At 36.2% G+C, this 23,634-nt stretch overlaps 3 protein-coding genes across 4 annotated transcripts in view; 2 read left to right on the forward strand and 1 right to left on the reverse strand.

The window, feature by feature from the left end:
* Nucleotides 1–3,480, forward strand: LOC136734793 (putative uncharacterized protein C3orf49). The gene is made up of 5 exons (XM_066697976.1): nt 1–220; nt 1,070–1,509; nt 2,064–2,188; nt 2,349–2,465; nt 2,767–3,480. The coding sequence occupies exons 1-5, from the start codon at nt 105–107 to the stop codon at nt 2,959–2,961; spliced, it is 993 nt and encodes a 330-aa protein (XP_066554073.1). The 5' UTR covers nt 1–104; the 3' UTR covers nt 2,962–3,480.
* Nucleotides 3,481–3,711: 231 nt separating this feature from the next.
* On the reverse strand, nt 3,712–6,869 carry thoc7 (THO complex 7). Its single transcript, XM_066697977.1, has 8 exons — nt 6,717–6,869; nt 6,318–6,435; nt 5,856–5,983; nt 5,607–5,693; nt 5,104–5,161; nt 4,291–4,357; nt 4,123–4,192; nt 3,712–4,003 (listed from the first exon to the last, which is right to left on the reverse strand). Exons 1-8 carry the CDS (start codon nt 6,733–6,735, stop codon nt 3,942–3,944), a joined length of 609 nt encoding a protein of 202 aa, XP_066554074.1. The 5' UTR covers nt 6,736–6,869; the 3' UTR covers nt 3,712–3,941.
* Nucleotides 6,870–7,100: 231 nt separating this feature from the next.
* Nucleotides 7,101–23,634, forward strand: part of atxn7 (ataxin 7) — a 37,278-nt gene continuing 20,744 nt past the window's right edge. Inside the window, exons 1-4 of one of the 2 annotated variants that reach the window (XM_066697978.1) lie at nt 7,101–7,249; nt 9,800–9,902; nt 15,716–15,931; nt 16,096–16,164. In XM_066697978.1, coding sequence (XP_066554075.1) covers nt 15,724–15,931; nt 16,096–16,164 — 277 coding nt within the window. In that variant the 5' untranslated portion in view covers nt 7,101–7,249; nt 9,800–9,902; nt 15,716–15,723. Of the gene's footprint in view, nt 7,250–9,799; nt 9,903–14,600; nt 15,043–15,715; nt 15,932–16,095; nt 16,165–23,634 lie in introns of those variants that run through there. The other variant, XM_066697980.1, reaches the window with a different exon arrangement.

Consider the following 23,634-nt stretch of genomic DNA (forward strand, 5'->3'; position numbering starts at 1 on the left):
CAGAGCCGTGGGAATATATTTTGATATCAAAATGATCTCATGATATACCTAACAAAAGGTTTGTTCTTGATGAGAGCTCTTCTTCGAATAATGGGAGTTTGAACATGCAACAGAATCAAATGCGGCATTCTCCCCTCGTTTGCGTTTGTAAAGACAAAAAGTATGGAACTGTGAGTGGGAAGGATTCCTCTTTGAAAGGCCGGACAACAGGACTCACAAGGTAAGACAACTGGTCTTCTTTTACTTCTCTTCTAAGAGTTACTAGTGCAAGTGACATAAACACTTGCATATACATGGAGAGGTTTCAGAAATTATCAGGATACACCGGTGAATAAGTGACAAGTTTATTATGAATAAATAAATACAGGTTAACCCAGAGCTCTCCTCTCACGTGAAGCAAAGTGACAGACAATAGGTTGCAGTATTATCTATAAAAAGTGATTACATCTTGTCATAATCCAATCCTGCAAATGGAATTACCACATGTATAATGATTAAGATAGGCCTGAGTTTATTTATTACTGTTGTTGTTGTGTTTGATTGGTGCTGGTCAACATTCTTCAGGAAGCAGAGACGTTTTAAGTTCTCAACCAAATACCTGTGCCCCAAAACACACAACCTTTATACTGTTTTAGCTGATTAAATATCTTAAAGACAATAGCTGTAATACAACTCCAAGAACTAATAAAGGGGTATGTACAAACTAATGATGGCTTTATAAACAAAATGAAATTAACAACATTAAACCATTAACAATATAAAGAATATTTAAAAAGTAACATTTCCCACTACGTATATATCTGTTATTATATTAAATAGACAAATTACATTATTCTAAAAAAACAGCAGAAATCATGTATACTTTAGTAACATTTTGTCTGCATCTCAACAATAATCAGTTTTAGAGGAAAAAAGAGGTGAAATTCATTAACTTCTATCTTTACATTTTAACACAATTTTAGGACTTTACAGTTGACACTGTTTTGGAAAAACTGTAATCAACCAGGATAGGGTAAATCTGACCAACTTCATTCTCAATGGATACTAGAAGTTTTATTTCTCCTTCTAGGTGGCATGGGACTGTATCCACAAATTTGAATCGAGGCATTGATGGTACTCAAAATGAAGCCTGTAATGAAACAGTGCACATGGACAACAGTGAAACTGCTGCACACAAACCAAGAGGCTTTGGAAATAAACTGAAGAAAACTCTGGGGAGATTACTGTCCCCTTGCCATCAGAGCCACCACGAGGCCCATGGGAAAATTAAGACTGGGAAAGGAATTACTTATGCAAAGCGTTCTAAGAATTTAATTTGTTCTGGAAAGCAGATGTTTCTTCGAAAGAGCCTGCCATCACCAAAAATGTGTCCAGAAATAAGTAAAAGAAGACCACAAGTTAGTTACTGTTTGGATATACATGACAGAAGAGAGGTTAACCAAAAGACATCTGAAATGACACCTTTTTGCAAGATAGAGGAGAATGACATGATCAAGTCATTTAATCCTGGTGTGTACAGAAGCATACAGGGTTATATTATCCAACAATACTGAAATATATATTCATTTTGAAATATACATATTTTAAAAAGTTGTATGCTGTTAGTGCTTGCAACTGACAGACTATAGCTGAAATATTGTCTGTATTCAAAGTTTAGAAACAATTGTACCTTGCTCATAAATGTTCACTTTAAAGGGGCTTAAAACCCATGTAATATGTACGTCTTAACGTGTTTTTAGAATTTCCAAATTATATTTAACAATAAGACTATTATGAATTGAAGCATTATGAACAGAAGCCACAATATACATTTTCACCCTCTTGTGCCATCTAGTGGCAAATACTTTTTTTTTACAGTATCTTTTATAATGGTCAATCATTATTATTTTTATTTATTTATTTATTAGCAGACGCCCTTGTCTAGGGCGCATAACAAAATATAAGGGCAAAATCATGAACACTTATTGAGTGTTGTCACTTCTTTATTCACTGTGATGGAACAGTAAGATCTATAAGCATATGAAAATTGAAAACAATCCTTAAACTGTCTGCATTTATTACAGCAACCATCCAAGTTGATGTTGTGGAAGCAGAAACTGAGAAATTCATTGGAAATAATGTAGTCCTGAGATCAAGGCGTATGTTGAGAAGAGTCTCTGTTACGAGCTTGACAGCACAACATCAGAAGGTATTTTAAATCGATGGCTAAGTGCTACTGAAGTTTTGTACGAGGTTTACAAGCCTTGCCATGAATTCAGTCAGAACAGAACAGCAGTGCACAACACACATTTTTGCCTTCCCGTCTCAAACCTGAGGTTTATCTCTTAACAACTCTTCCATTTTTGTAGGCACCCAATTTCAAGAAAAGGCGATACTTTGGTGTCTTTAAAAAGAGAAGGAGGAGAAAACCTGTTGAAAAGAGCAGAAGGCAGTCCACCTCAACCGTAGGAAAACTACAGACGGAGGTATGAAACATCCATTGATTACAAAATTGTAACTTGTTTTGTTGAAGCACATCACAAAGCGGTCACTTCCTGGAGACATCCACCCCTGATATCAATGTAAGAGAATTTAAGGTGTAGTACTGGGTAATGAAAGAACATTGCATTTGATGTGGAGTCTTTTACATGTCACCATTGTATACATTGTAAAGTCCTAGAAAAATACGAACACAGCTGAGTGTTACTTTAAAGACAAGGTATTTAGACATTAGACTGCTACTTACATATGTGTCAAAGCATGTGAATACTAAAACATGTCCCGTAGGTGGATGATTTGATAGAAACGATGGCTGGGCAGTCGATGAAGTTGCTGGCACAGAGGCGTGCTGAGCTGGAGAGATGCGAGTGTCTGGGAGACGAGGTCCTTCAGTCTTCCAAGCAGTTCCAGAGGGTTTCCAGGAAAAATACTCGGAAATATAAATGGAAGAACATGTGCATCCTCTGTACATGCTGCTGTTAAACATTCGGCTTCATGTTGTACTACACATCATTCGCATTTTCTATTGTCTTACTTCTTGCATTTCCTATTTTTTGTGTGCCATAGTTTTTTTGTTCCTGCATATATATAACAAATGGATTTAACCATCAAAAACATTTAAATATATATATATTTATGTATTTCTCTTAGTTACAAGATCATACATGGCACAATGAAGTATGAGTATCAATTGCCCTTATGGCTCTGGGACTCTTTTGGCTTTTATTCCAACCCATCTCTGTATTGCGATAATTGTTGACAAACATAATTAACTTCTGATTGATGACACCTATAAAAGCCTGATGGTTGTTTCTCCCATTGACAATAGACGTTTGTATAGAATCTATAGTCAACCAAAGCTATTCATGTGCAAACTATTATACACAGTAATATGCAACTAGAAATTAAGCAATATGTAACAGAAGACAAAGACCATAAACAGACCTGTCTAAATGTCCTGCTTTTTATTGCTTTATTGTATTTTTTCTACAAATTGCTTAACTTATTACATCCCCCTTAGTCTGGTTCTGATCTGACATTATTATTATTATTTCTTAGCAGACACCCTTATGCAGGGGAAATGTAGCATCAGTACAGTACAGTACAGGAAGTAACTCCTTGTGTTTCAGGTGCAGTTAAGAAACGGGTGTAACTTTTTTGTATATAAAGCCATTAGCAAAAAATGGTGAATAATAACTGGTACTATTAACAGGATTTAAAGAACACAAAAGGTTGAGGACACTATGATTTTATTTGTTAAAAAATTGTATAATTCAAGTCATAACATTGATGTGGAAAACATTACAAGCTTATGAATTGAAATCCATAGCAAATAAACAACCATAACTAAAACGTACATTAAACCAAGATGAATCACATTGAAAATAAAACAAAATACTGTATCAATAAAATGTCATACATCATTCACGAAAACAACAAATGAAATATGAACATAAGCACCATTACTGTCCATGGTCCATTTGGCTTTCTTGGTTTTCATCGCCTTCGGAGAACTTCTCATCATCTAATAAGGGAAAGAAAGCATGATTTCAAAAACGTCTCTCTCCCAGGAGTACTCAGACTGTAAATGTACCATGTAGTGCTTTCAGCGGGATGTGTCTGGACGACGGGGGCAGAACTTACTTTCTAGCGTTTGCTGAAGTTCATGAATAGTGCTCAGCAGAACATGAAACTGTTTTTTACGTAACTCAAGCTATGGAGAAAGGGACAGAATGACATGGTTACCCATCTTTTCCCAATGAGAGAGAATACAATAAAAGCATTTCAAACCAATCTGAATGTTTGCATTACCTTGTCTTCCACACTTTCTTTTATATGAGAAAGATGCTGCAGTTCTTTGTCAAGTGCCTCGAGCTGCCTTGGGGTTTAAAAACATTTATGTTGTTAAAACATTTATTATCTAAAAGGGAAGCGATAAACATTAAATCAATACACAGCTGTTATTCCTTCTTCATTTAAAATCCTTCAAGCTACGTTTTCTACTAAGTACCAGTGGGAGCATGTAGTATAATTAGTTTTACAAATGCAATAAGCCAATTCTCAAATTGTACGAAGAAAACATACTTTTGCAGGACTGCCTTGAAACTACTGAATGCCCAATTATCTCAGATTAACAACTTCCTTATAATTGGTGCTAGATAGAGGAATAAATAGCATCTGACACCGGAAACAGTTCACACTTGCTTATTATTCTTTTGTAATGCACGCAATCATTTCTGCCATGAGAAGTATATTTCCACTAATGTGGGCCTTTGACTCAAGACTCTGAAAGGTCAAATATGTTATGCGTGATATTCTACATATATTCCATTAAACATTCGTATAATTAAGTATAGGTTGAATTATGCAATTTAGTACATTTTATTCTTATGTAAAATCCGTTTTTTTTTTTTTTTTTTTTTTACGAGTTTTCCTTTTTTCTCTCTCTCACAATACTGCATTAGTCAGGGTCATTCATTACTTTGCCCTCAATGTATTTCCTGAGCCTTGACCGAATAGGAGAATGGAGTTTATACTTCACACACAGCTCTCACCGTGGACTGTTATTAGTTTTACTGTATTATACTCTCTTCTACTTTTTAAGATCGAATGCACAGTACTTACTTCAGTGTCTCATGTCTGTCTGGATGCTGCTGAATCACTTTAGCTAATGCATCATATTCTGTCAAATGTAAGAGAGACATATTTAGACTTTCACATCACTCATAAATATATATTGAAACTACAAAACTGTTGTTAAATAAACTACATAAGAAATGGAATGTGTAAAGAATAAAACACAGTTATACTATTTAAGTTATGGAAAGTGTGGACAACAATAACTTGGGGAGAGGTATGGGGGGTTATACCAAAATTTAAAAAAATCTTAGTAAAGGGGAGAATAACCATCTAGATTTTCAAATTAGCCTATTTCTTTTTGGGAGATCAACACTTTGGCCATCCTGAAGGACCTAACCCCAGGCATTCCCTCCAGCAATACAATCTGTGAGCTTTGATTTTAAATATTGAGATGTGTAAATAAACACATCTTTATTTTGCATCTGATCAAACTACAATAAACAGTCCTGCCGAGCAACTTGCCAAATACTTCAACAGTCATTTCTCACCTTGACGGTTCTTTCGTATTCTCTTGGCTCGTAGTATTTCTTTTTTGCATTCCGATATTTTCTCATGTGCCGACGTGATGTTTTGTTCTTTAAAATGCAGAAGAAGAAAAACAAATGACACAGACGACTTAAAATGTTCTCACAAAAGTGTAAAATGAAACAAAAGCCGGGGCTCAAACCTCAGCTGGAAACCTACATTTCACCAGCAGCTTTTTAGTTATGGAAACGTCAGCAGTATGACTAGATTACCTATATCTGTGTAAATTTTTTCATAGTTTTCCATTTCCTTCAGGTTCATGTCATACACCAGCAGCGTTTTCCCCATGGAGAATTCACATTGTGCCAGGGTACCCAACATCCGGTGGTACTGGGTGTAGCTGTAGAGACAAAATAAGTAGTTGATCATATTTAAAGACAATTGAAGCCACTAGTCTACTTGATACTAAAGGGGGGATGCTTGGGGCAAAGAAATTGCCCTTTAAAAGTAAATAAATCAACACCTCCCCGATTGATCATCTTTCCATCTACAAAAAATGCAACGCATGGAAACAATAGCAACAGCATTTCATATTAGTTTTTAAGATTATTCCACATGGCACTGGACACATTTGGAGAAGACACCATTTTTCAATAGCTATGCATACATATGGTAGGTAGGCTGTAAGTGGATGTTAAAGTAAAAAGTACAAATTGATTGGGCGGATTAGTTACCCTTCCTCAGGGGACCCAGAGTGGCACCACTTGGTGAAGCTCTTCAGCAACACGTTGATGCGTCGATCGTCACCGGCTCCATCTCCGTCAATCAGAAGGCGCTTCCGGATCACCTCGTCTACAGACATTAAAATAACAGTAAAACATACCAGCCAATTTAATCATGAATTGTTAGAAATGAAAAATAACTTGCACCTAACAAACTGAAACACGCTTGTCCAATGAGCATGTGTGCAACCGGCACTACTACGTGGCCTTAGGCAATATACACTGGTTAAGCACATAAATAACCCACTGAAAACAAACCACGAAAGTAAAATGAACGAAACATGAACATAAACTGCACACTGGCTAATATGAGCACGTTAGAATCAAATACAAGCTACAATAACGACTCACCATCCGTCACAGCCCCCATTACTACAACACTCTTTTCAAACACAACTTTATTGATACAGTTCAGCTTAAAGAGCACCCGATGGGAGGGATATTAAAATGCACTCCGCCCACGAAGCCTACAGCACCGGTTGGTCGAAGACATGGAGCCTCTTGTTGTCAACACGGAGAAGATTTTGAAACTGTAGCTGTATGTCCACCATCTTGGCTCGAATTGACGTCACTTTGCTTAGGCCTCGGCCGACTCTGCTTGGAGCCACAATGGCGTCAGTTTCATCTCGCCCTGTGATTTGCTGACCGCGCTGTGACAGGCCTAATGGAGCAACACCGACGTGCGATGCGTGCGGGAAAAGTGACGTCTGTCTCCCATAATGCACCCTGGTAAACAGACATGGAAGCACCTGGTAAAGACCTCCACAGTCAGTGAACACTGCAATCGCTTTTTATTCACAAGTCTCGGCGTTCAATTCCAGCTACATTTAACAGACAGACACCTCAGAGGAGCTGTTTTTCATTTTTTAAAGTCCTGGGAGCAGGTAAGCGCACAAAAGTTTGTTCATCGGTTCTGAGGTTTATTAGTATCATTATTGTTTTCTTACATGGCAAGGAAACAATTTACTTTAGCAATTTAATCCAAACACCCATGGCTGATGTGGACATGTTGTCTGTTGTGGCTGTCCAGGTATTTGTGAAGTAAAAAGAGAGAGGAGAAACAACAGATGGAGTCAAGTGTTTCACATTGTATAAGATACCAGAGGATAATTCGGTCGTGCATGCTAAGTGAAAGTATAGTTTTGTGCATTGTACTCGTAAAACAAAGTTGGTCACAAACCGGTTTAATTCATGTTGAGATGAATGAAAACACTGTCAATGTCCCGCGGGCAATGTCCTGCCATGTCCAGGAGGAGTGTGCTGGGATGCACCGCTCTGTGGCTTATGTCAGGGTTGCACATGGTATTTCACACTTGTAACTGCATCGTTGATTTCATAGATAGGGTCAATTTAAAATATGCATCTCCCTCCAAATGTGTGTGTGTGTAATAGTATCAGCAAAATGATTCACTTGTCCAGCAGTTTAAAATGAAATGATGGACTGGCACTTCTGGGCTTGCAGTATCATACTTCCTGCTTTATTTCAAAACTATAACCTTTTCATAGTTGGTAATTGCTGTTGGTGAATCAAACTTGAAAATCAATTTCTAAAGAAACTTTCCTCAACAAAATGTTGGTCTTGTCTTATGGCTTCTGAATGGAAACTGGAAGAAACTGGAATGTGTTGTTTTTGTCCTTTTTCTTTTAGGGTGACAACCTACTGTACATTATTGTATGGCAGCACCAGCATTCCACTTATCAACACAAAAATACCACCAGATAACTGATATTGACCAAGCCGTAAAAGCTAGTGTCAGGTTGTGAATAATGACCAAGAAAAGGAGCATTTTCCCAGTGCACATGGCATTGATTTGTTATTTTTCAGTAGTGTATTTTGTCACAGTAATGTTTTCTGTTTCTAGATAGTAATATTAGGTGGGGAAAAAATGTTGTAAATTCCAACAATTCTCATTAATATCAGTCTCGGAACTGCATAGATTTGTATTAGTATTATATACATGTTATTTTTTAGGATTTATTTAATCTAGCCATAATTTCTAGGTAAGCACGTTATCTGAAGAAGTTGAAGTTTTTCTGATGTATATTTCTTGGTTATTGCTGTGGTCAGTCTGAAGGTTGCTCATGCCATGCAGTAGTTGTTACTATGCTCATTTTAAGTGGAAAGGTCCCCACAGACCTTGACTCTGCAGTATGTGAAATATAGACAAACATCAGATCTCGGATACAAGCCACTGTTACATGTACACTTTCTAGCATAGCCCTAAAAGAGTAATACCCCACTGCACTACACAGCGAAAGATGCTGTGGTTGATGCACACCATTAGTGAACACTTTGGAAACTTTGCAAGATCTTTCTTATAACAACAGTCAAATCGTGTTTTTTTTTTTTTTTTTTATCACCCGGCTTCCATTTCATTGCTGTCTTCATCCAAACCATCAAATTGAAATTGCAAATTCTCAGTGATGTCTTGCCTTAATGTAGTACTGCTCTGGAGAAACTTATAAATGTGCATAATATTAGAGTGAAATCAAATGCTACTTTATCATGAATCTGAAGGTATTGCAGGCATGTTTGTATTGATGACTTTGGGATTTATATACCCAAAAGCCCTCTCAAAAGCTCTTGTGGATCAGAAATCTTCCTTCATAAAAAGAGCATTAAATGTTTGATTATTTCAGTTCAGATAAACACCTCCATTAAACAAGAAGAGTCGTTTAGTTGAAAAAAGTCTGTTTCAAAATCATATTGTACAGCCTATTTTGTACTGTTTACTTATTCTTTTAAAGTAATATCGGATTAATTTGCAAAATAGAATTTCACTGCATGCATTTGTGAAATGATATTTGAATAGTGGTTTCTGCACTGTCCAGTTCTTGATTCATGTAGTTTCTATTATCTGTCTAGGGAGAAATTTAAACAAACTCATCAATATTGAAGGAAATTGTATAATCCTAATGTGATATTTCTTTCCAGCATGGTATAAATAGTTTAGATATGTAGAATTCCCTTCCCCCCCCCCACTGTATTTCACCACTAGATTTTTTTTTTAAACACCCTTCGGATGCAGAGTGTTGGATCTATTGCTGTTGTCTGCTAACTCAAAACCTCCAATTCACCCCTCTCAATAATTAAACACCTGAAGTAAAGAATGATGTTGGTTAGTGTTTTCAGTAATTCACAAGGAAATAGGATTATTGAACTGCAAACTGAAATAGTCTCAGGTGGTTAACCAGGGATACTACTTAGTGGATTGGATTACTTGGCACTGGCGGGTTGTTCCATAAGTAGCTCATGTACTAACATGAAGGCTCTCGGTGAGAATGCTAGAATTACTGCTGTCAGATTCAATTATACCAAATAATATGGCTTTCAGGCAGATAAATAGGTAATTCCCTAAACAGTGATAATTTGGAGTCTGAGTAATTTATTAATTCAAAAACATTATGGTTCAAATTGCTATGATTTCTTGCAGATTTACCTTCAAACTGGTGTGGCGGAGTCAGATCACCCATAAAACCAAACTGATGAAGCTCAACTGATCTGGGTAATAGGATTTCTTTTTCACATTTGACAAGGTAAGGGGTTCAGTAAATACAGTGCTTTGTTCTGTATGCCTACAAGATCACAGATTCTCAGTGCTTTTAGCCCAGCAGGGATAGGCTTAGATTTATCCATATCAGATGCACAGCGACTAAAGTCATGAAGGGATTCTGATTACCCTGACATCTATGCCACAATTGTCTACCTGTGTATTATTTTTTATACCTGGAAAAAAATTGAATGGCTATAAATATCTGCATTGTTGTCTGATATTCATACTGCGAATTCACAAAACAAATAAAAAAAAAAAGTGCTGGAATATAACTAGGTAGGTGAACTTATTGGGCTATACTTTACTTTTAAAATGAATTGGCCCTATCCATAGGTTGGACTTAGGCAATGTATTGGTATTGTATTGCAGATGATGTGATGCATTTATATAATTAGAAAGATGCACTTTTTGCCCAGTAAGACCAATAGCATTAGATGGCCGTTTCGATGACATAACAGGTGTAATAAAATTATAGACATAAAATCACTACCAAAATAACAATTAATGTTCCATTATGAGGATCTTGAGCTATGATGAAGGGAAATGGCAGACTGGTGAAGCGTACTGTTGATTGGACCAATTGAGGGACACTCATGCTCTCCACTGATTGGCTACCAATAATGTAAACAAAGCCCTCTCAGGTGTGTTTACATGGTTAGCGTATCCCGTCAAATTTTACTCTTTTTAATTGCTTTACATTACTTCAGATTTGTTGGGGGGTGGGGGGGTTGACAAAAAATAAAAATAAAATAAACGTCTGTGTTCAACTTCGTTATAAAGGAGCTTCATTCACAGAGGATTTGTTAACAGAGGTGTATGTAAACATCCTGGGAAATAACTGTGATTTATCTTCCTCATTAATTTTGAGAGCTGCATATATATATTTTTTTTTTAGTTAGGCAAATATAGGGAGGAAATGGAACACCAGGAAGGCCAGACAGAAAATTACATGCAAGCTGAGATTAGAAATGACACCTGAAATCTGAATGTAAGTTAAACACAAATCTAAACCTCGACTATGATGGTAAATAAAACTACACCATGTGTGAAGGTAGCAGACTCATGCGATGTTTAGGTGGTTTTGGGTGGTACTTGGAGGTATATAATTAACATTTGGTTGGTATTTTACAGTATATAGAACTGTGACAGTCCCTGTGAATTCTTCAATGTACTAGTTAATAAGATAAAGATTAAATTGCTATAAACAGCATAATTTAGGTTTTGGAGCATGATAAAATTGTCTTGCCTTTAAATTATCTGCAGAATTGTTTCACTTTATTCAGTATAAACCTCCACGTCTGGGGAAAAAACTGCAGTGTATTAACCTGCCATTATTCATTGTCAAAAGTTATACTTATTGTGTGTGTGTGTGTCAAGGTGTAGACTATCATTCATTCATAATTCCCACAGTGGATTAACCTGTTCATGCTTCCATAGACGAGAGAGCTTTCTATTGGACTGTATATTTAAGTGATCTATTTCAGTCAGTGGAATTAGCCTTTTTTTTAATTGTTATGTGTACAGTGCACTATATTACACAGTGTGGTGTTTTAGTGGATAAAGCCATCTGTTCGTGGCTTGATGAATGGAGACTGTCGTCTTGTGGAGGGTCCTTTGTCGCACACTCTGGTGATTTCATAATCTCTGTGCAGTACAACATGCTCTCCATTCCCCTCCCTGGGGGCTAATCTGAATGAAGATGAGGACAGGGAAACGGCTTCACACGGGCTGGTGGCATACTGCCAGGCTCTTCAGGAAAGTGTTTGATGTGAAGCTTGGTGCAAGATCTTGTCTTTTTTTTTCCATTTCTTTAGTGACATTGTGAGTGTATGGTACAAAGAGGCCTTACAGCCAAACAAAAACATTGGTTTAGGTTACCGCTCATACCAACACAAGCAGAAAAGAGACAATTCAGACCCTGCAAGATTTCTTCTAGATCAGTTCATTTGTTCTTCAGTTTAGTACAGGACTGATAATGTTCACCTTTTTATTGAAAAACATGATACAAAAAAAGCAATATTGGTATTGACACACATTCTCTAATTGTTTCATATTGTTCAGATTTACAGTATTCTTAACAGAAGCTGCAAAAACACACTATAATGCCACTTTTAATTTTAAAATATGATGTTTTGTTAATTTCTGGTCATGCGTTTGGAGATGTTCTTGTCACTTGATCTACAGTTTATTTTCTCAGCTAAATATATTCAGCAGTTTTTTTTTCTGGTTTGTGTCTTAAGATCATATGTGAAAAGAAAGAGATATGTTTGTGTATGTGTGTATATATGAAATTTAGATACTGGGTAGGAGGTTATTTGTTACAAATCTTACTTCCAAGCAACATAAAGTCCTACCGTGTGCATAGATCATTTTAGTGAACTCATTTCTTGGAAAAGAGAAAAGTACTTGACTTTTCTAGCAGCTGCAGACATGACTAAAATCCACAGCACAAAAAAAGTTAGACACAGAAGACAAAGTTTGCTGCCTGAATCCATAGTCTGTGAATCACCATCTTTAAGGGATCGTTTTAAATGTTAAAAGTTACTCATATTATGTTAGCAACCTATGATAATGCATAGCTCTATATTGTAGGGCACCTCATACTTTATGTATAATAAATTCTGCATACCTGACTGGCACAGGTGAGAATAATGAGATTTTCTGTTGCTATATATGAAGGCTTAGTTGTTCAGTTTCTGTGACTGAAAGTCTCGACAGACAAGAAGCACATAGAAAGTAGCCAACCACAATTGACAACATCTGTGTAACCCATACATGTCAGCTACTTAACGGTTAATGGTTAGATACCACTGGAGTTTTCTGAGTCCTTTATAGAAGACGACGATTGAGGACAAACAATTGTAAGGCGACCTGTAACTTATTGACCTGCATACATCTCCGACCCCTTCACTCATTTAGGGAGAAAATACAGTTTTCAGATGAGCAGAGTAGACAAGCTAAATTCTGAGTCTGTTTGTAGGCATTATCACAAGGATGAACATAAAGTAGCTTGAATGCTTTGTGGATCACCATCCTGTCTCACTTGAGGTGATACACTCATGGGGTGTGAAATTAGCCATTGAAGCATTTTCTGTGTCCAAGGAAAAAAACAAAAAAGCAATGACTATGCAGTTAGGGTGACATATTCAATAGTAGTGTGGAGTCATTATAAGGTGAAATGACCCACATAGAACTGATCATCTGAGGTAATTTTTTTTCCACTGGGAGATAAATATGGAATAATTTCCTGGCCATGTAGGAACCTTCAAGAAATTGCTTAATGAGGTTCTTGGATCAATAAACTACAATTAGTCTGAAATGGTATAATCTTGTTTGTAAATGTAAATTTCTTTCTTATGTGTAGCTGACAGAGAGGGACATAATTTCACATGTTTGCCATTCATTTTCTGATTTCTGATTTATTAATCTTCTTTCTCTTTCTTTAATTTAAAATTGTAATTGTTCCTGTTTGGAAATAAACCATTTGTTTTGGCTTGGCCTGCTCACAGTTTATGGAAATTACTAAATCATGTGAACAATTACACATTCTATCTTTCTTTCACTTCATGCACTATATTTGGAAGAGGTGATTCTAACTGGATATAGGCCTAGTTATACACCTGAGTATAGGTGCACTTTTATAGACCGGCGTATAGTTTAAGGAGATATTTTCCTGCAGTAAAATATTATTGATTTACACCAAATGGGGAAATGTAAAATATTTGGAAAATCACTACAAGTACCCTTAAAATAATATCACAATCAGATTTTTTTAATTAAATGTTTTACATATCTGTATAATTATTCAATACTGATGTTTTCAAATGTAAAGGAAGCAGTTATTTCCCTACACAAGATACAAGAGCGAAAGTGTCTTATGTCACAGTGGTTGATCATCTGTGGCATAAAGAATCCTTGATACGGAACATGTATGCAGCAGAATATTAATTCACAATTTAATTTAAATGGTTAATAAACAGTTCATTTACAGTATACTTTGTGTAGTAGATAAAATAGTGATAGTATTCAAAACAAGCAAAATACAAATTTTATAATGTATGCTCTCAGAGTGCATATTTAAATCATTTTGTATGTATTAAATAACCTGCAGTGACACATTTTCACAGGTTTCTAAATAGCACTTCATCAACATCAACAATTTTTCTTTAGCAAGTTTTTGTTTAGTAAAATAATAAATCCCTATGTATAATCCCTTGGTGCAAAATGTTTCAAAGAAAATAGTCCTGCGTATTCCAATTTATAACAAGCATTTAAAATGATTGAAATGTAGCAAAACATAAATTGTTAAAATACAGAATGATAAACGTGTCTTTGTCTGGACTGTGTTTTTTCTTTTGTAATCCAGAATTCGGTTTTAAAATTAAGATTTTGTATGTCTGTATTATGTTTATTTGATTTGATTTGTATTTTTCATTTTTGGATCATTACTATATTACACTGTCATACAATCTAATAAAATTCAGCTTTTGTAATAGGTAATTTAGAACGTCAAAGTACAGGCCAAGAGTTAAATAAAGAATTACACAACAAAATCAGTGACAAGTGTTTAAAACAATTAAACATTTACTGTGCAATGATCTGAAATGTAAGCTCAGAAATATTTTTTATTTGCGAGTATTATTCTACTGCAGTGTTACAATTAATTATATTGTATGTCAAAATTAAGTAATACTGCAAGCCTTTAAAATAACTTTAATATGTAAATCCGGGACTAGTTTACGCTATATGAACTGTGTTCTGGGTGAACAGGCCGTGTGTGTGTTATAATGACCGCTGTCATGCATGCTCCGAAGTGCTCGATTTCAGTGCCAGCGCAGCCCTTGCACGTCGCCTGGCCGAGTATGAAACGTGCCGGATTCCTGGGTTGTGCAGTTGCACTTTCATCCTTGCGCCGCTGTACTGACGCAAAAGCTGCAACTGAGGGAGATATGAACTGACGTGCTGTGAAACAGTCGGGTTTAAGGAAGTAGGGCAATACATGTCCATAGCACCTCCCACCCGGTAACAGGAGAAAAAACCCTCTCATTTAAAGTGTATATTTTTGAATGTTCAGTGGATCGATGACAAGCCATACATTTGGAAACAACACTTATGTTTCGCTGGTATGTATTCATGATCGTAGACTGGTAGACATCATTATTTTAAATGTCTTTTAACTTGTAGTGGCGCGTTAGAAAACATACATTGATCACTGTTTTACCATTCTTGAAAGCTTTCTGGATGACATAACTACCGCCACCAATACTACTATAATAATACTAACATGTATTAATAATAATAATAATCATTACACAACCTGAAACCTCATAGGCGCAGCGAGGGGACATGGATTGTTTTACGTATACTCTCTTAAGACGTCGTCTGATCCGTTTGTTTAATACAATGAAAAGTACATATGCGCCATGATACAGTGTGATTTTACTTGTGCAAGGGTGAGCTGATTCAAAATGCAACCTGTTCTCGTAAATGACCCGGATTCCTCCAATTTCACGCACACGTCAGGGAAGTTCTGTAGTTGGGTTCCTCCTTAAAGTTTTATCTTTCATCTGGGATTGGACTATTCCAAATAAATACGTCTCGGAGAACTCCTCTGGATGTGTCTTACGTTCAAATGCAAAAAAAATAAGGGACATTATTAGAATCCGATTGTAGTGCAACATATCCCAAATGACCACTGCGATGGTGAAATGGAAAACGTGCCCTTGCACAGCATCACTCCGGGAAGATTTCTTGTTAACCACCTTAAACACTGAGTGCTGTTTTGTTACATTGTAGCGGAAAGAATGTCGGAAAGGGCCGATGATGACGTCAGGGGGGAGCAGCGCAAAGCGGCCAGGCAGCCAAAGCAGCAACAGCAGCAGTTCCAGCAGGGAGAAGGCTCCACAGCAATGGCGACTGTAGGGGAGCGCAGATCACTGCCCAGTCCAGAAATCATGTTGGGACAGCCCTGGAGCAACTGGGTCGATGCTGCTAAACTCCACGGGAATGACGGTGAGCTGTTTTAGCGAAAACCTGTCCGATCGCTTCTCGGAAAGGGAAGATCCCGCAGCTTTTTGATTGCGTGCAGTTTGGGAATCGAAGAAACGCTACTAGTAGTAACAGCACCAGCAAGTGTAACTATTTATCTGACTGATGTATCCGATTGATTCTTTTAGGTGCAGAATCGGAAGAAAGTTTGAAAGAGTGCGGGAAAAATCGAGAAGCAATGAGGCTCTGCAAAGAAGGTGAGTGCTATTCGTGAAAGGTGTGTTTTTGTTTTGGTGGTTTGCATAGACTTAATGCACCGGCAGAAATCTGCTTTGCCTCTAAAGCAAGTGTACTTAGTGGACTTGTAGTAGGGGGCCTTGAACAGTTGGATGAACCAAATGTTTTCTGACGGGGGGAAAGTTACACCTGCAATAATCAACACACGTTTTGAATGAAGAGCTGTCCAACTGAACTACAGAGCTGAAGTAAAGAAGGTGCAGAGGTAATAATTGTTTTATTATTTACTCGGAGGGAGGGGCATAGACTTAGGTGGCTGCAATTTTAAACTTAAGTAGATGCACTGGGGCTGTTATTAAGAGGTTCTGCTGTTTTTAAACCTCAGATGTGCTCTTGAGAATTATATGGTTGTACCTGTTGAAGACCTTCACAAGTTTTCCCTGACTCAGAATTGAGATAGTCAAATAACAAAGTGGTACTGTATACATGTTTTATGTAGTGTTTGGAATACTATAACAGGAAAATCACAGATTGTATTTATTGGTTGGAAGTAGGGAATTGATTTAATACATACAACATAGATGTATTTTTAAACTCACAACAATACTTGTCATTTCCCATTTTACTATACATATTCCTGAATTTAAATGCATACGTCTTTACATTTTCTTTTGCAATAACCAAGTAAATACAATAACTGTGACTACAGAAGTAGTGCCTATACCAGTTTGTCATCATATATATCACTTGTGTTTATACTTACTTTGTTTGTGTTTGCATTTGTTTTTTCTTTCAAATTAATTTAATCGTAGGTGTTCCGCAGGTGATGTAAAACAGTATTTCGTAAACCAATGGAAAATAAGTTAAACTCTTAACTAATAAAATAGGAATTATGCTATTCAGTAAAACAAGCCATGCTGCATATAGATGAGAAGTATAGAATGTATGTTAATGTTTAATTAATTTTTCAAGCTTACATTACCCATCCTTGAGCAGAATAGAGTAGATGTGTGCCAATCTTCACATTTTTAGAATCAACTACTTAAAATAACACTTAAAATGGAAAATGTATGAAAACAAAATATTTCCAGATTATGTTTCCTTTTCAATCTGCAGTTTGCCTTCTGTACCAATCAGTAATAATAAAAAAAAAAAAAAACTTATCAAGCTGGAATGGGAGTGCAGATAAAAGTTGTATGTATTTTATATTACAATCACTTAAGCTTGAAAATTGACGTGACTGATAGTTAAAGATGTCCTGTTACAATTGTAAAACTCAGATTGTCAGCAGTGGTTGCTACTGAAGGAAATGTGAAGATTGAATGTGAAGTGAAGGGCAGGTCATTTAATCTTGTAATCGTAAATTTGTAACACATTGTTTGCAGTTTTCTGGTGAAACCTTGAAGATGTATGTCAATGCATCTCCAGTTTAGAGCTCACAGTACATCTAAATTTAATGTATATGCTTAAGCAATTTGCTCACAAACATCTGCTAAGAAGTGTTCTGACATTTTTTATTCAGCTACAAAACTGAAGATCCTTATGTTTTTATCAGGTGAAGTTTCTTGCCTACATCCAGTGTGGTGTCATCGTCGTGCACACATTTTGACCTATATTATTTGGACATTGTCTCAAATGCATGGAGTACAAACTGTACCTGTCAGAGCACTTATCTTAGACTACATTTGCATTGGCAGACAATCGTTTCAGTGTCTGTAGAAGGAAGGGGCTCAATGGTTTTATCCTGGAAGTCACTGAATGGAATACATTGCAGTTAGGATAATAATATTATGATTAATTTGTATTATGGAAAAATCTTTATATATATATATATATATATATATATATATATATATATATATATATATATACACACACACACAGTACTGTGCAAAAGTTTTAGGCAGATGTGAACAAATCCTGTAAAGTAAGAATGCTTTCAAAAATAGACATGCTAATAGATTATATGTATCAATTAACTAAATGCAAAGTGAGGGAACAGAAGAAAAATATACATCAAATCCATATTTGGTGTGACCACCCTTTGCCTTCAAAACAGCATCAATTCATCTAGGTACACTTGCACAAGTCAGGGATTTTGTAGGCATATAGTCAGGTGTATGATTTAATAATTATACCAAACAGGTGCTAATGATCATCAATTCAATATGTAGGTTGAAACACAAGCATTAACTGAAACAGAAACAGCTGTGTAGGAGGAATAAAACTGGGTGAGGAACAGCCAAACTCAGCTAACAAGGACAGGTTGCTGAAGACAGTTTACTGTCAAAAGTCAAACACCATGGCAAGACTGAGCACAGCAACAAGACACAAGGTAGTTATACTGCATCAACAAGGTCTCTCCCAGACAGAAGTTTCAGAAGGCAGACAGGGGTTTCCAGATGTGCTGTCCAAGCTCTTTTGAAGAAGCACAAAGAAACGGGCAACGTTGAGGACCGTAGACCCAGAGGTCGGCCAAAGAAACTTACTGCAGCAGATGAAAGACACATCATGCTTACCTTCACAATCGGAAGATGTCCAGCAGTGCCATCAGCTCATAATTGGCAGAAAACAGTGGGACCCTGGTACACCCATCTACTGTCCAGAGAAGTCTGGTCAGAAGTGGCCTTCATTGAAGACTTGCGGCCAGAAAGCCATACTCAACTATGCACGAAAACACAGGAACTGGGGTGCAGAAAAATGGCAGCAGGTGCTCTGGACTGATGAGTTGAAATTTGAAATATTTGGCTGTAGCAGAAGGCAGTTTGTTCGCCGAAGGGCTGGAGAGCGGTACACGAATGAGTGTCTGCAGGCAACGGTGGAGGTTCCTTGCAAGTTTGGGGCAGCATTTCTGCAAATGGAGTTAGGGATTTGGTCAGAATTAATGGTCTCCTCAATGCTGAGAAGTACAGGCAGATACTTATCCATCATACAATATCATCAGGGAGGCATCTGATTGGCCCCAAACATACAGCCAAAGTCATTAAGAACTATCTTCAGTGTAAAGAATAACAAGGAGTCCTAGAAGTGATGGTATGGCCCCCACAGAGCCCTGATCTCAACACCATCGAGTCTGTCTGGGATTACATGAAGAGAGAGAAGCAACTGAGGCTGCCTAAATCCACAGAAGAGCTGTGGTTAGTTCTCCAAGATGTTTGGGCCAACCTACCTGCCGATTTCCTTCAAAAACTGTGTGTAGGTGTACCTAGAAGAATTGATGCTGTTTTGAAGGCAAAGGGTGGTCACACCAAATATGTATTTGATGTAGATTTTTCTTCTGTTCACTGACTTTGCATTTAGTTAATTGATAAATATAATCTATTAACATGTCTATTTTTGAAAGCATTATTACTTTACAGCATTTTTTCACACCTGCCTAAAACTTTTGCACAGTACTGTGTATGTGTGTGTGTATATGTATATATATATATATATATATATATATATATAATATAAATTGAAACATTGTAGTTGTCTTAACAGTTTTCAAATTACAAAACTGGTATGTTCACATAGTCACACTGCATGTAGATTAAATTAATTAATTAATGGTTAGAATTATAATCATGCCTTTATGTGGTGTCAAACTGAAGTCCTGAGGTCTTTGTGACCCCACTGCTGACTGAAGTTAAATGCAGTTGGTACTGTGTAGGATAGATTTATCAGCCTGTTTCTGGTGGCAAGGCGACTCTAATATGTTTGATCCGAATGAGTAACTTTTGATGCCCGTGAGAACCTTACACTTATTCAAGTACATTAAAATAGAAGAACTCTGAAATTCTAGTCCTAGAAATCCTAGTTCCAGTGGAAAGACTGTGTCAGCCTGGCAGCAATTTGTATTAAGTTGTTTTTGAGGGAACCAAGGCAAGTTCTGTTATTGGAGGAGAAGAAAGCATTTCTTACGTCTCCATCCACTCAAGTCTGAGAAGTGATATTTCTGTTTATGTACTCTCACTGCTCACTGAAATTTGGATTGATAGCTCCTGCTACAATAACTTTGCAGGATTCGTAATAAGTAGAGATGTTGACAGTCCGAAATGAGATGCAGTTAGAACTCCATTGATCTGTAGTCAGAAAGTTTCACTTATGGTGACTGGAGTCTTATATTATTCCAGTTGTATTGGCAGTTGTTCCCAAAGAATGTACTGATATTTTCTGCTGTCAAGTGGATTGCTTCACATTAAACAAGTGTGTATTAGATCCTGTTGCTTCAATGCAACTATTTACTTAAATGCTGTAGTGTTCTATCCACTTTAATTTAACTGAGTCACATCTGTTTTTTATGTTTCCAAATACTGACTTTACATGATATGGTTTGTATGACAAACACAATACATTATTTTATATGAACTTGTAAATTCAACCTTTCATGAAAGGTTCATTATTTGCAAAAGCTTTTGGGAGAAATTCATGTTTCTTCTGTTTTTTGAAATAATTTTATATAAAAACACGTTTTATTTACACAGCATGAATTGATCCTTAAATTACCCTGGTGTCATAAATTGAAGTGTCATTCAGTTTTTACCCCTCCGAATGTTTTAGCCTAAATATAAGTTTCAGCTGCCTCCCATTTGTAATGTTGAGCTCAGTTTTCTGACATTATGGTAAACAGTTTCACATATCTGCCAACTGTGTTAAAAAGTTCAGTTTCAATTCCAAGTATGCCTTGGAAACCCCAATTTGGAAAGGCTTCAATTTCTTTATGCATATTTGTAATATAAATTATACTCATGTTGTTTTCCACTCTTTCTTGTAGGTTGACTAAGAGCTTGATAATACCATAAAATGAATAACATATCAACAAGGACTGGGTACAGCAAACTATCATGTAAATGGGACTGATAGTCTGTCTGTATTCTGCATATTAATACATTTCAAAGAATAATGAATATATGGTTATATTTGTGTGCAACAGGACTTTGTGTTTAAAATACAATGTGGCTTAAGTTTCCAAATGTAAGTGACCAGTTTATTAGGAAAGCAGCAATTACAAGCTCTAGTTTTATTTATCCTTTGTCAGGAAAAGTTTTTCAATAGTTCATTGTTATGATACAGAGGTTGTATACTGACCACATTGAACATGAATTAAAAAAATAGTAAAGCTTTCCTAGATTATAATTTTGTAATTATAACCTTTGGGTCACCGCTTTTTTTTTTTTTCCCCTGACTTGCTAAATGCTTTAAAGTTTAGAGTAATTATGGGGTGGGTGTTCCTGGTTCAAAACCTATTAACTGCATTTTTATCTAGGACAATTCAAAATGTAGCAGGAAAATGTATTGAATAAATGTAATAACTTTGAATTGTATAGTATTACATTTTAAATGGTTAAAAAAGTTGTATATAAATATATACTACATACATCACTTCAGATTAATTAAGTAGGTTTTGTAAACATGTAGCCCAGTACGTAGGAAATAAAGGTAAAACAGTATTATTTTTTAATTCATTCTGGGCTAAACCTCTGATATCCTTCTGAATACTGACTCGCAGAAAAGCATGCGGAGTCTCATTCTTTATTATAAAACATCTGGCATGGTGCAGGTCATGAAGTGATTATGGGTCATGGGATGAGAGAGATGTCTTTCTCAAATGACAAATAATTTTTGTGTTAAGTTTTGCTTTTTTGTTTTTAAAAGTCCCAAACCATGCTTTTTGTGTTCTCCTTTCTTGAGATGTATTACAGCATCAGTTACAGGGTCCACTGTGGGGTCACTTAATTGCCTAGAGCCTGTAAAATTGGGGACAACCTCTAAATTGCCTTAAACTACTTATGACACTGAACTACTGTCTTACACAACCTTTCACATCAGTACCAAATGAACCAAAGGTGAGGACACTGTTTGTCAGTCTTCTTACAAAATACTTCCTTTAATGCTCAACCCGTTTTGCAGTCGTCCAACATAGATGGGATGTGTTCAGACTGCAGAGTGTTTTAAGATGCGCACACACACACACGGTTACTTTTTATGTATTGCTCAAGAGGTACCCTTGTATTTTAGCTACGTGGATGTGCAGACAAAGGGTTGAACTGGCGCTGAAATCATGTTCTGAGTCTTCAGTAACTTATTGCTGTTGAAAAGGTGTCCACCTATTAAACTTTAACAGTATGTTTTTCAAGTATTGTAGGTGCGCACTATATTTAATGCTATAGGTGTCCTTTACACATGCACCGACAGTGTATTTGAAGATTGATTTGTATTGAGCCTACAATGGGGAACATTTATAATGCCACTACGGTGTCTTGTAGTGTCTTTAGCAAAATTTATACAATTCATTCCACTAGCTAATAACAGTTTGTGCCTCTGATTTCATCACCTTAGATGTTTTTTTTTCGACATTGGCGGTCAGTCAAATTGAATTTGGGAATGAGCGCTTCTTTTTTCTGGCTTCCTGTATGCAGAATCATAGTTCACACTTGGTGTCATTAAATGCATGTTTCATTTTTACCGTATGTGTATAAGCATATAATTTCTTTGAATCATATTTTACATACTGTTTATGAGACTGGGATGTGAACCAGTTAATTGGCTTTCAAGTAAATAGACTCTCAGTTGTGACTTTACACACTAAATTATAATTAACTTGTGGAGCTGTTGTACAAGATAGTTACATGCAGTTTACATGTATAAGCCCATTTAATACCAGATAGGTTATAGTTTATCATGCAGTTTATAATTGCACATTTAGAGCATTAGTGAGATTTAATAACTTTATTGACAGCACCCAATAAATAGTACGATAATTAGAAAATATGCAGTTTTTGAATACAGATTTTCTCATCTGTTTTAATCACCTATAATTAGATGGATAAGTTCTGCTAAACTAAACACAGTCCTATATATGACTGGAGTACCCTGCTCTGTTTTGCTCAGAGTGTAGGCCTAGTGCATTTTGAACAGTGTGTGTAGCCTTTCTAACTGACATGGGTAATATAACACTGTGTGTGTTCCTTGTTACAATTCCAAGGTTATATAAGATTTGATTCAAAGTAAGCCTTTGAATATGAATAACTGTGTCAAACTCAAATTAAAGAAAAGGAGTAAAATTCAAAGGAAATGCCTTGTAGTTATACTTCTTAAAAGATGCCTTCAAGGAAAACTAAGATAAATAGCGGATAGAAGAACACTTTACAGTACCATGATCTTTAAATGGCAAGAGTCTTAAATCCCGCATTTTGTTTATTTAAAATCCTCTCCAACACCGTAAATCCGATATTACAAAACACAGTACTTTGAACTGCCTTGGTGAAAGCATAACTCAAAACTCGTTTTTCCTCAAGCTAAGATATCCCTACAGTAACAAGTGATTATTGACATTGAAGTCTGGATGCAAAAATAGCCTACTAGTGCGGAGTCAGTTTTATAAAGAAAGAAAATTAAAAAAAAAATAATAATAATATTTTTTGCATACCATTAAATAAGGAATGTGTTTCAATGACATTCTTTTTTGAACGTTTTCAGGTGAGTGTTTGGTTTTTCAGTTCTTATTG

The sequence above is a fragment of the Amia ocellicauda genome, chromosome 3 (assembly GCF_036373705.1).
Source record: "Amia ocellicauda isolate fAmiCal2 chromosome 3, fAmiCal2.hap1, whole genome shotgun sequence".
In the NCBI taxonomy this organism is placed as follows: domain Eukaryota; kingdom Metazoa; phylum Chordata; class Actinopteri; order Amiiformes; family Amiidae; genus Amia; species Amia ocellicauda.

What these genes read in the sequence shown, in the direction of transcription:
- LOC136734793 (XM_066697976.1), top strand. Translation starts at nt 105, where the DNA reads ATGCAACAGAATCAAATGCGGCATTCTCCCCTCGTTTGCGTTTGTAAA. An exon ending in GATCAAGTCATTTAATCCTG is followed by an intron (nt 1,510 to 2,063) that starts GTGTGTACAGAA and finishes CATTTATTACAG; the next exon opens with CAACCATCCAAGTTGATGTT. An exon ending in TGACAGCACAACATCAGAAG is followed by an intron (nt 2,189 to 2,348) that starts GTATTTTAAATC and finishes CCATTTTTGTAG; the next exon opens with GCACCCAATTTCAAGAAAAG.
- thoc7 (XM_066697977.1), bottom strand. An exon ending in TCTGGGTCCCCTGAGGAAGG is followed by an intron (nt 5,984 to 6,317) that starts GTAACTAATCCG and finishes TTGTCTCTACAG; the next exon opens with CTACACCCAGTACCACCGGA. An exon ending in AAGAAAGTGTGGAAGACAAG is followed by an intron (nt 4,193 to 4,290) that starts GTAATGCAAACA and finishes CTTTCTCCATAG; the next exon opens with CTTGAGTTACGTAAAAAACA.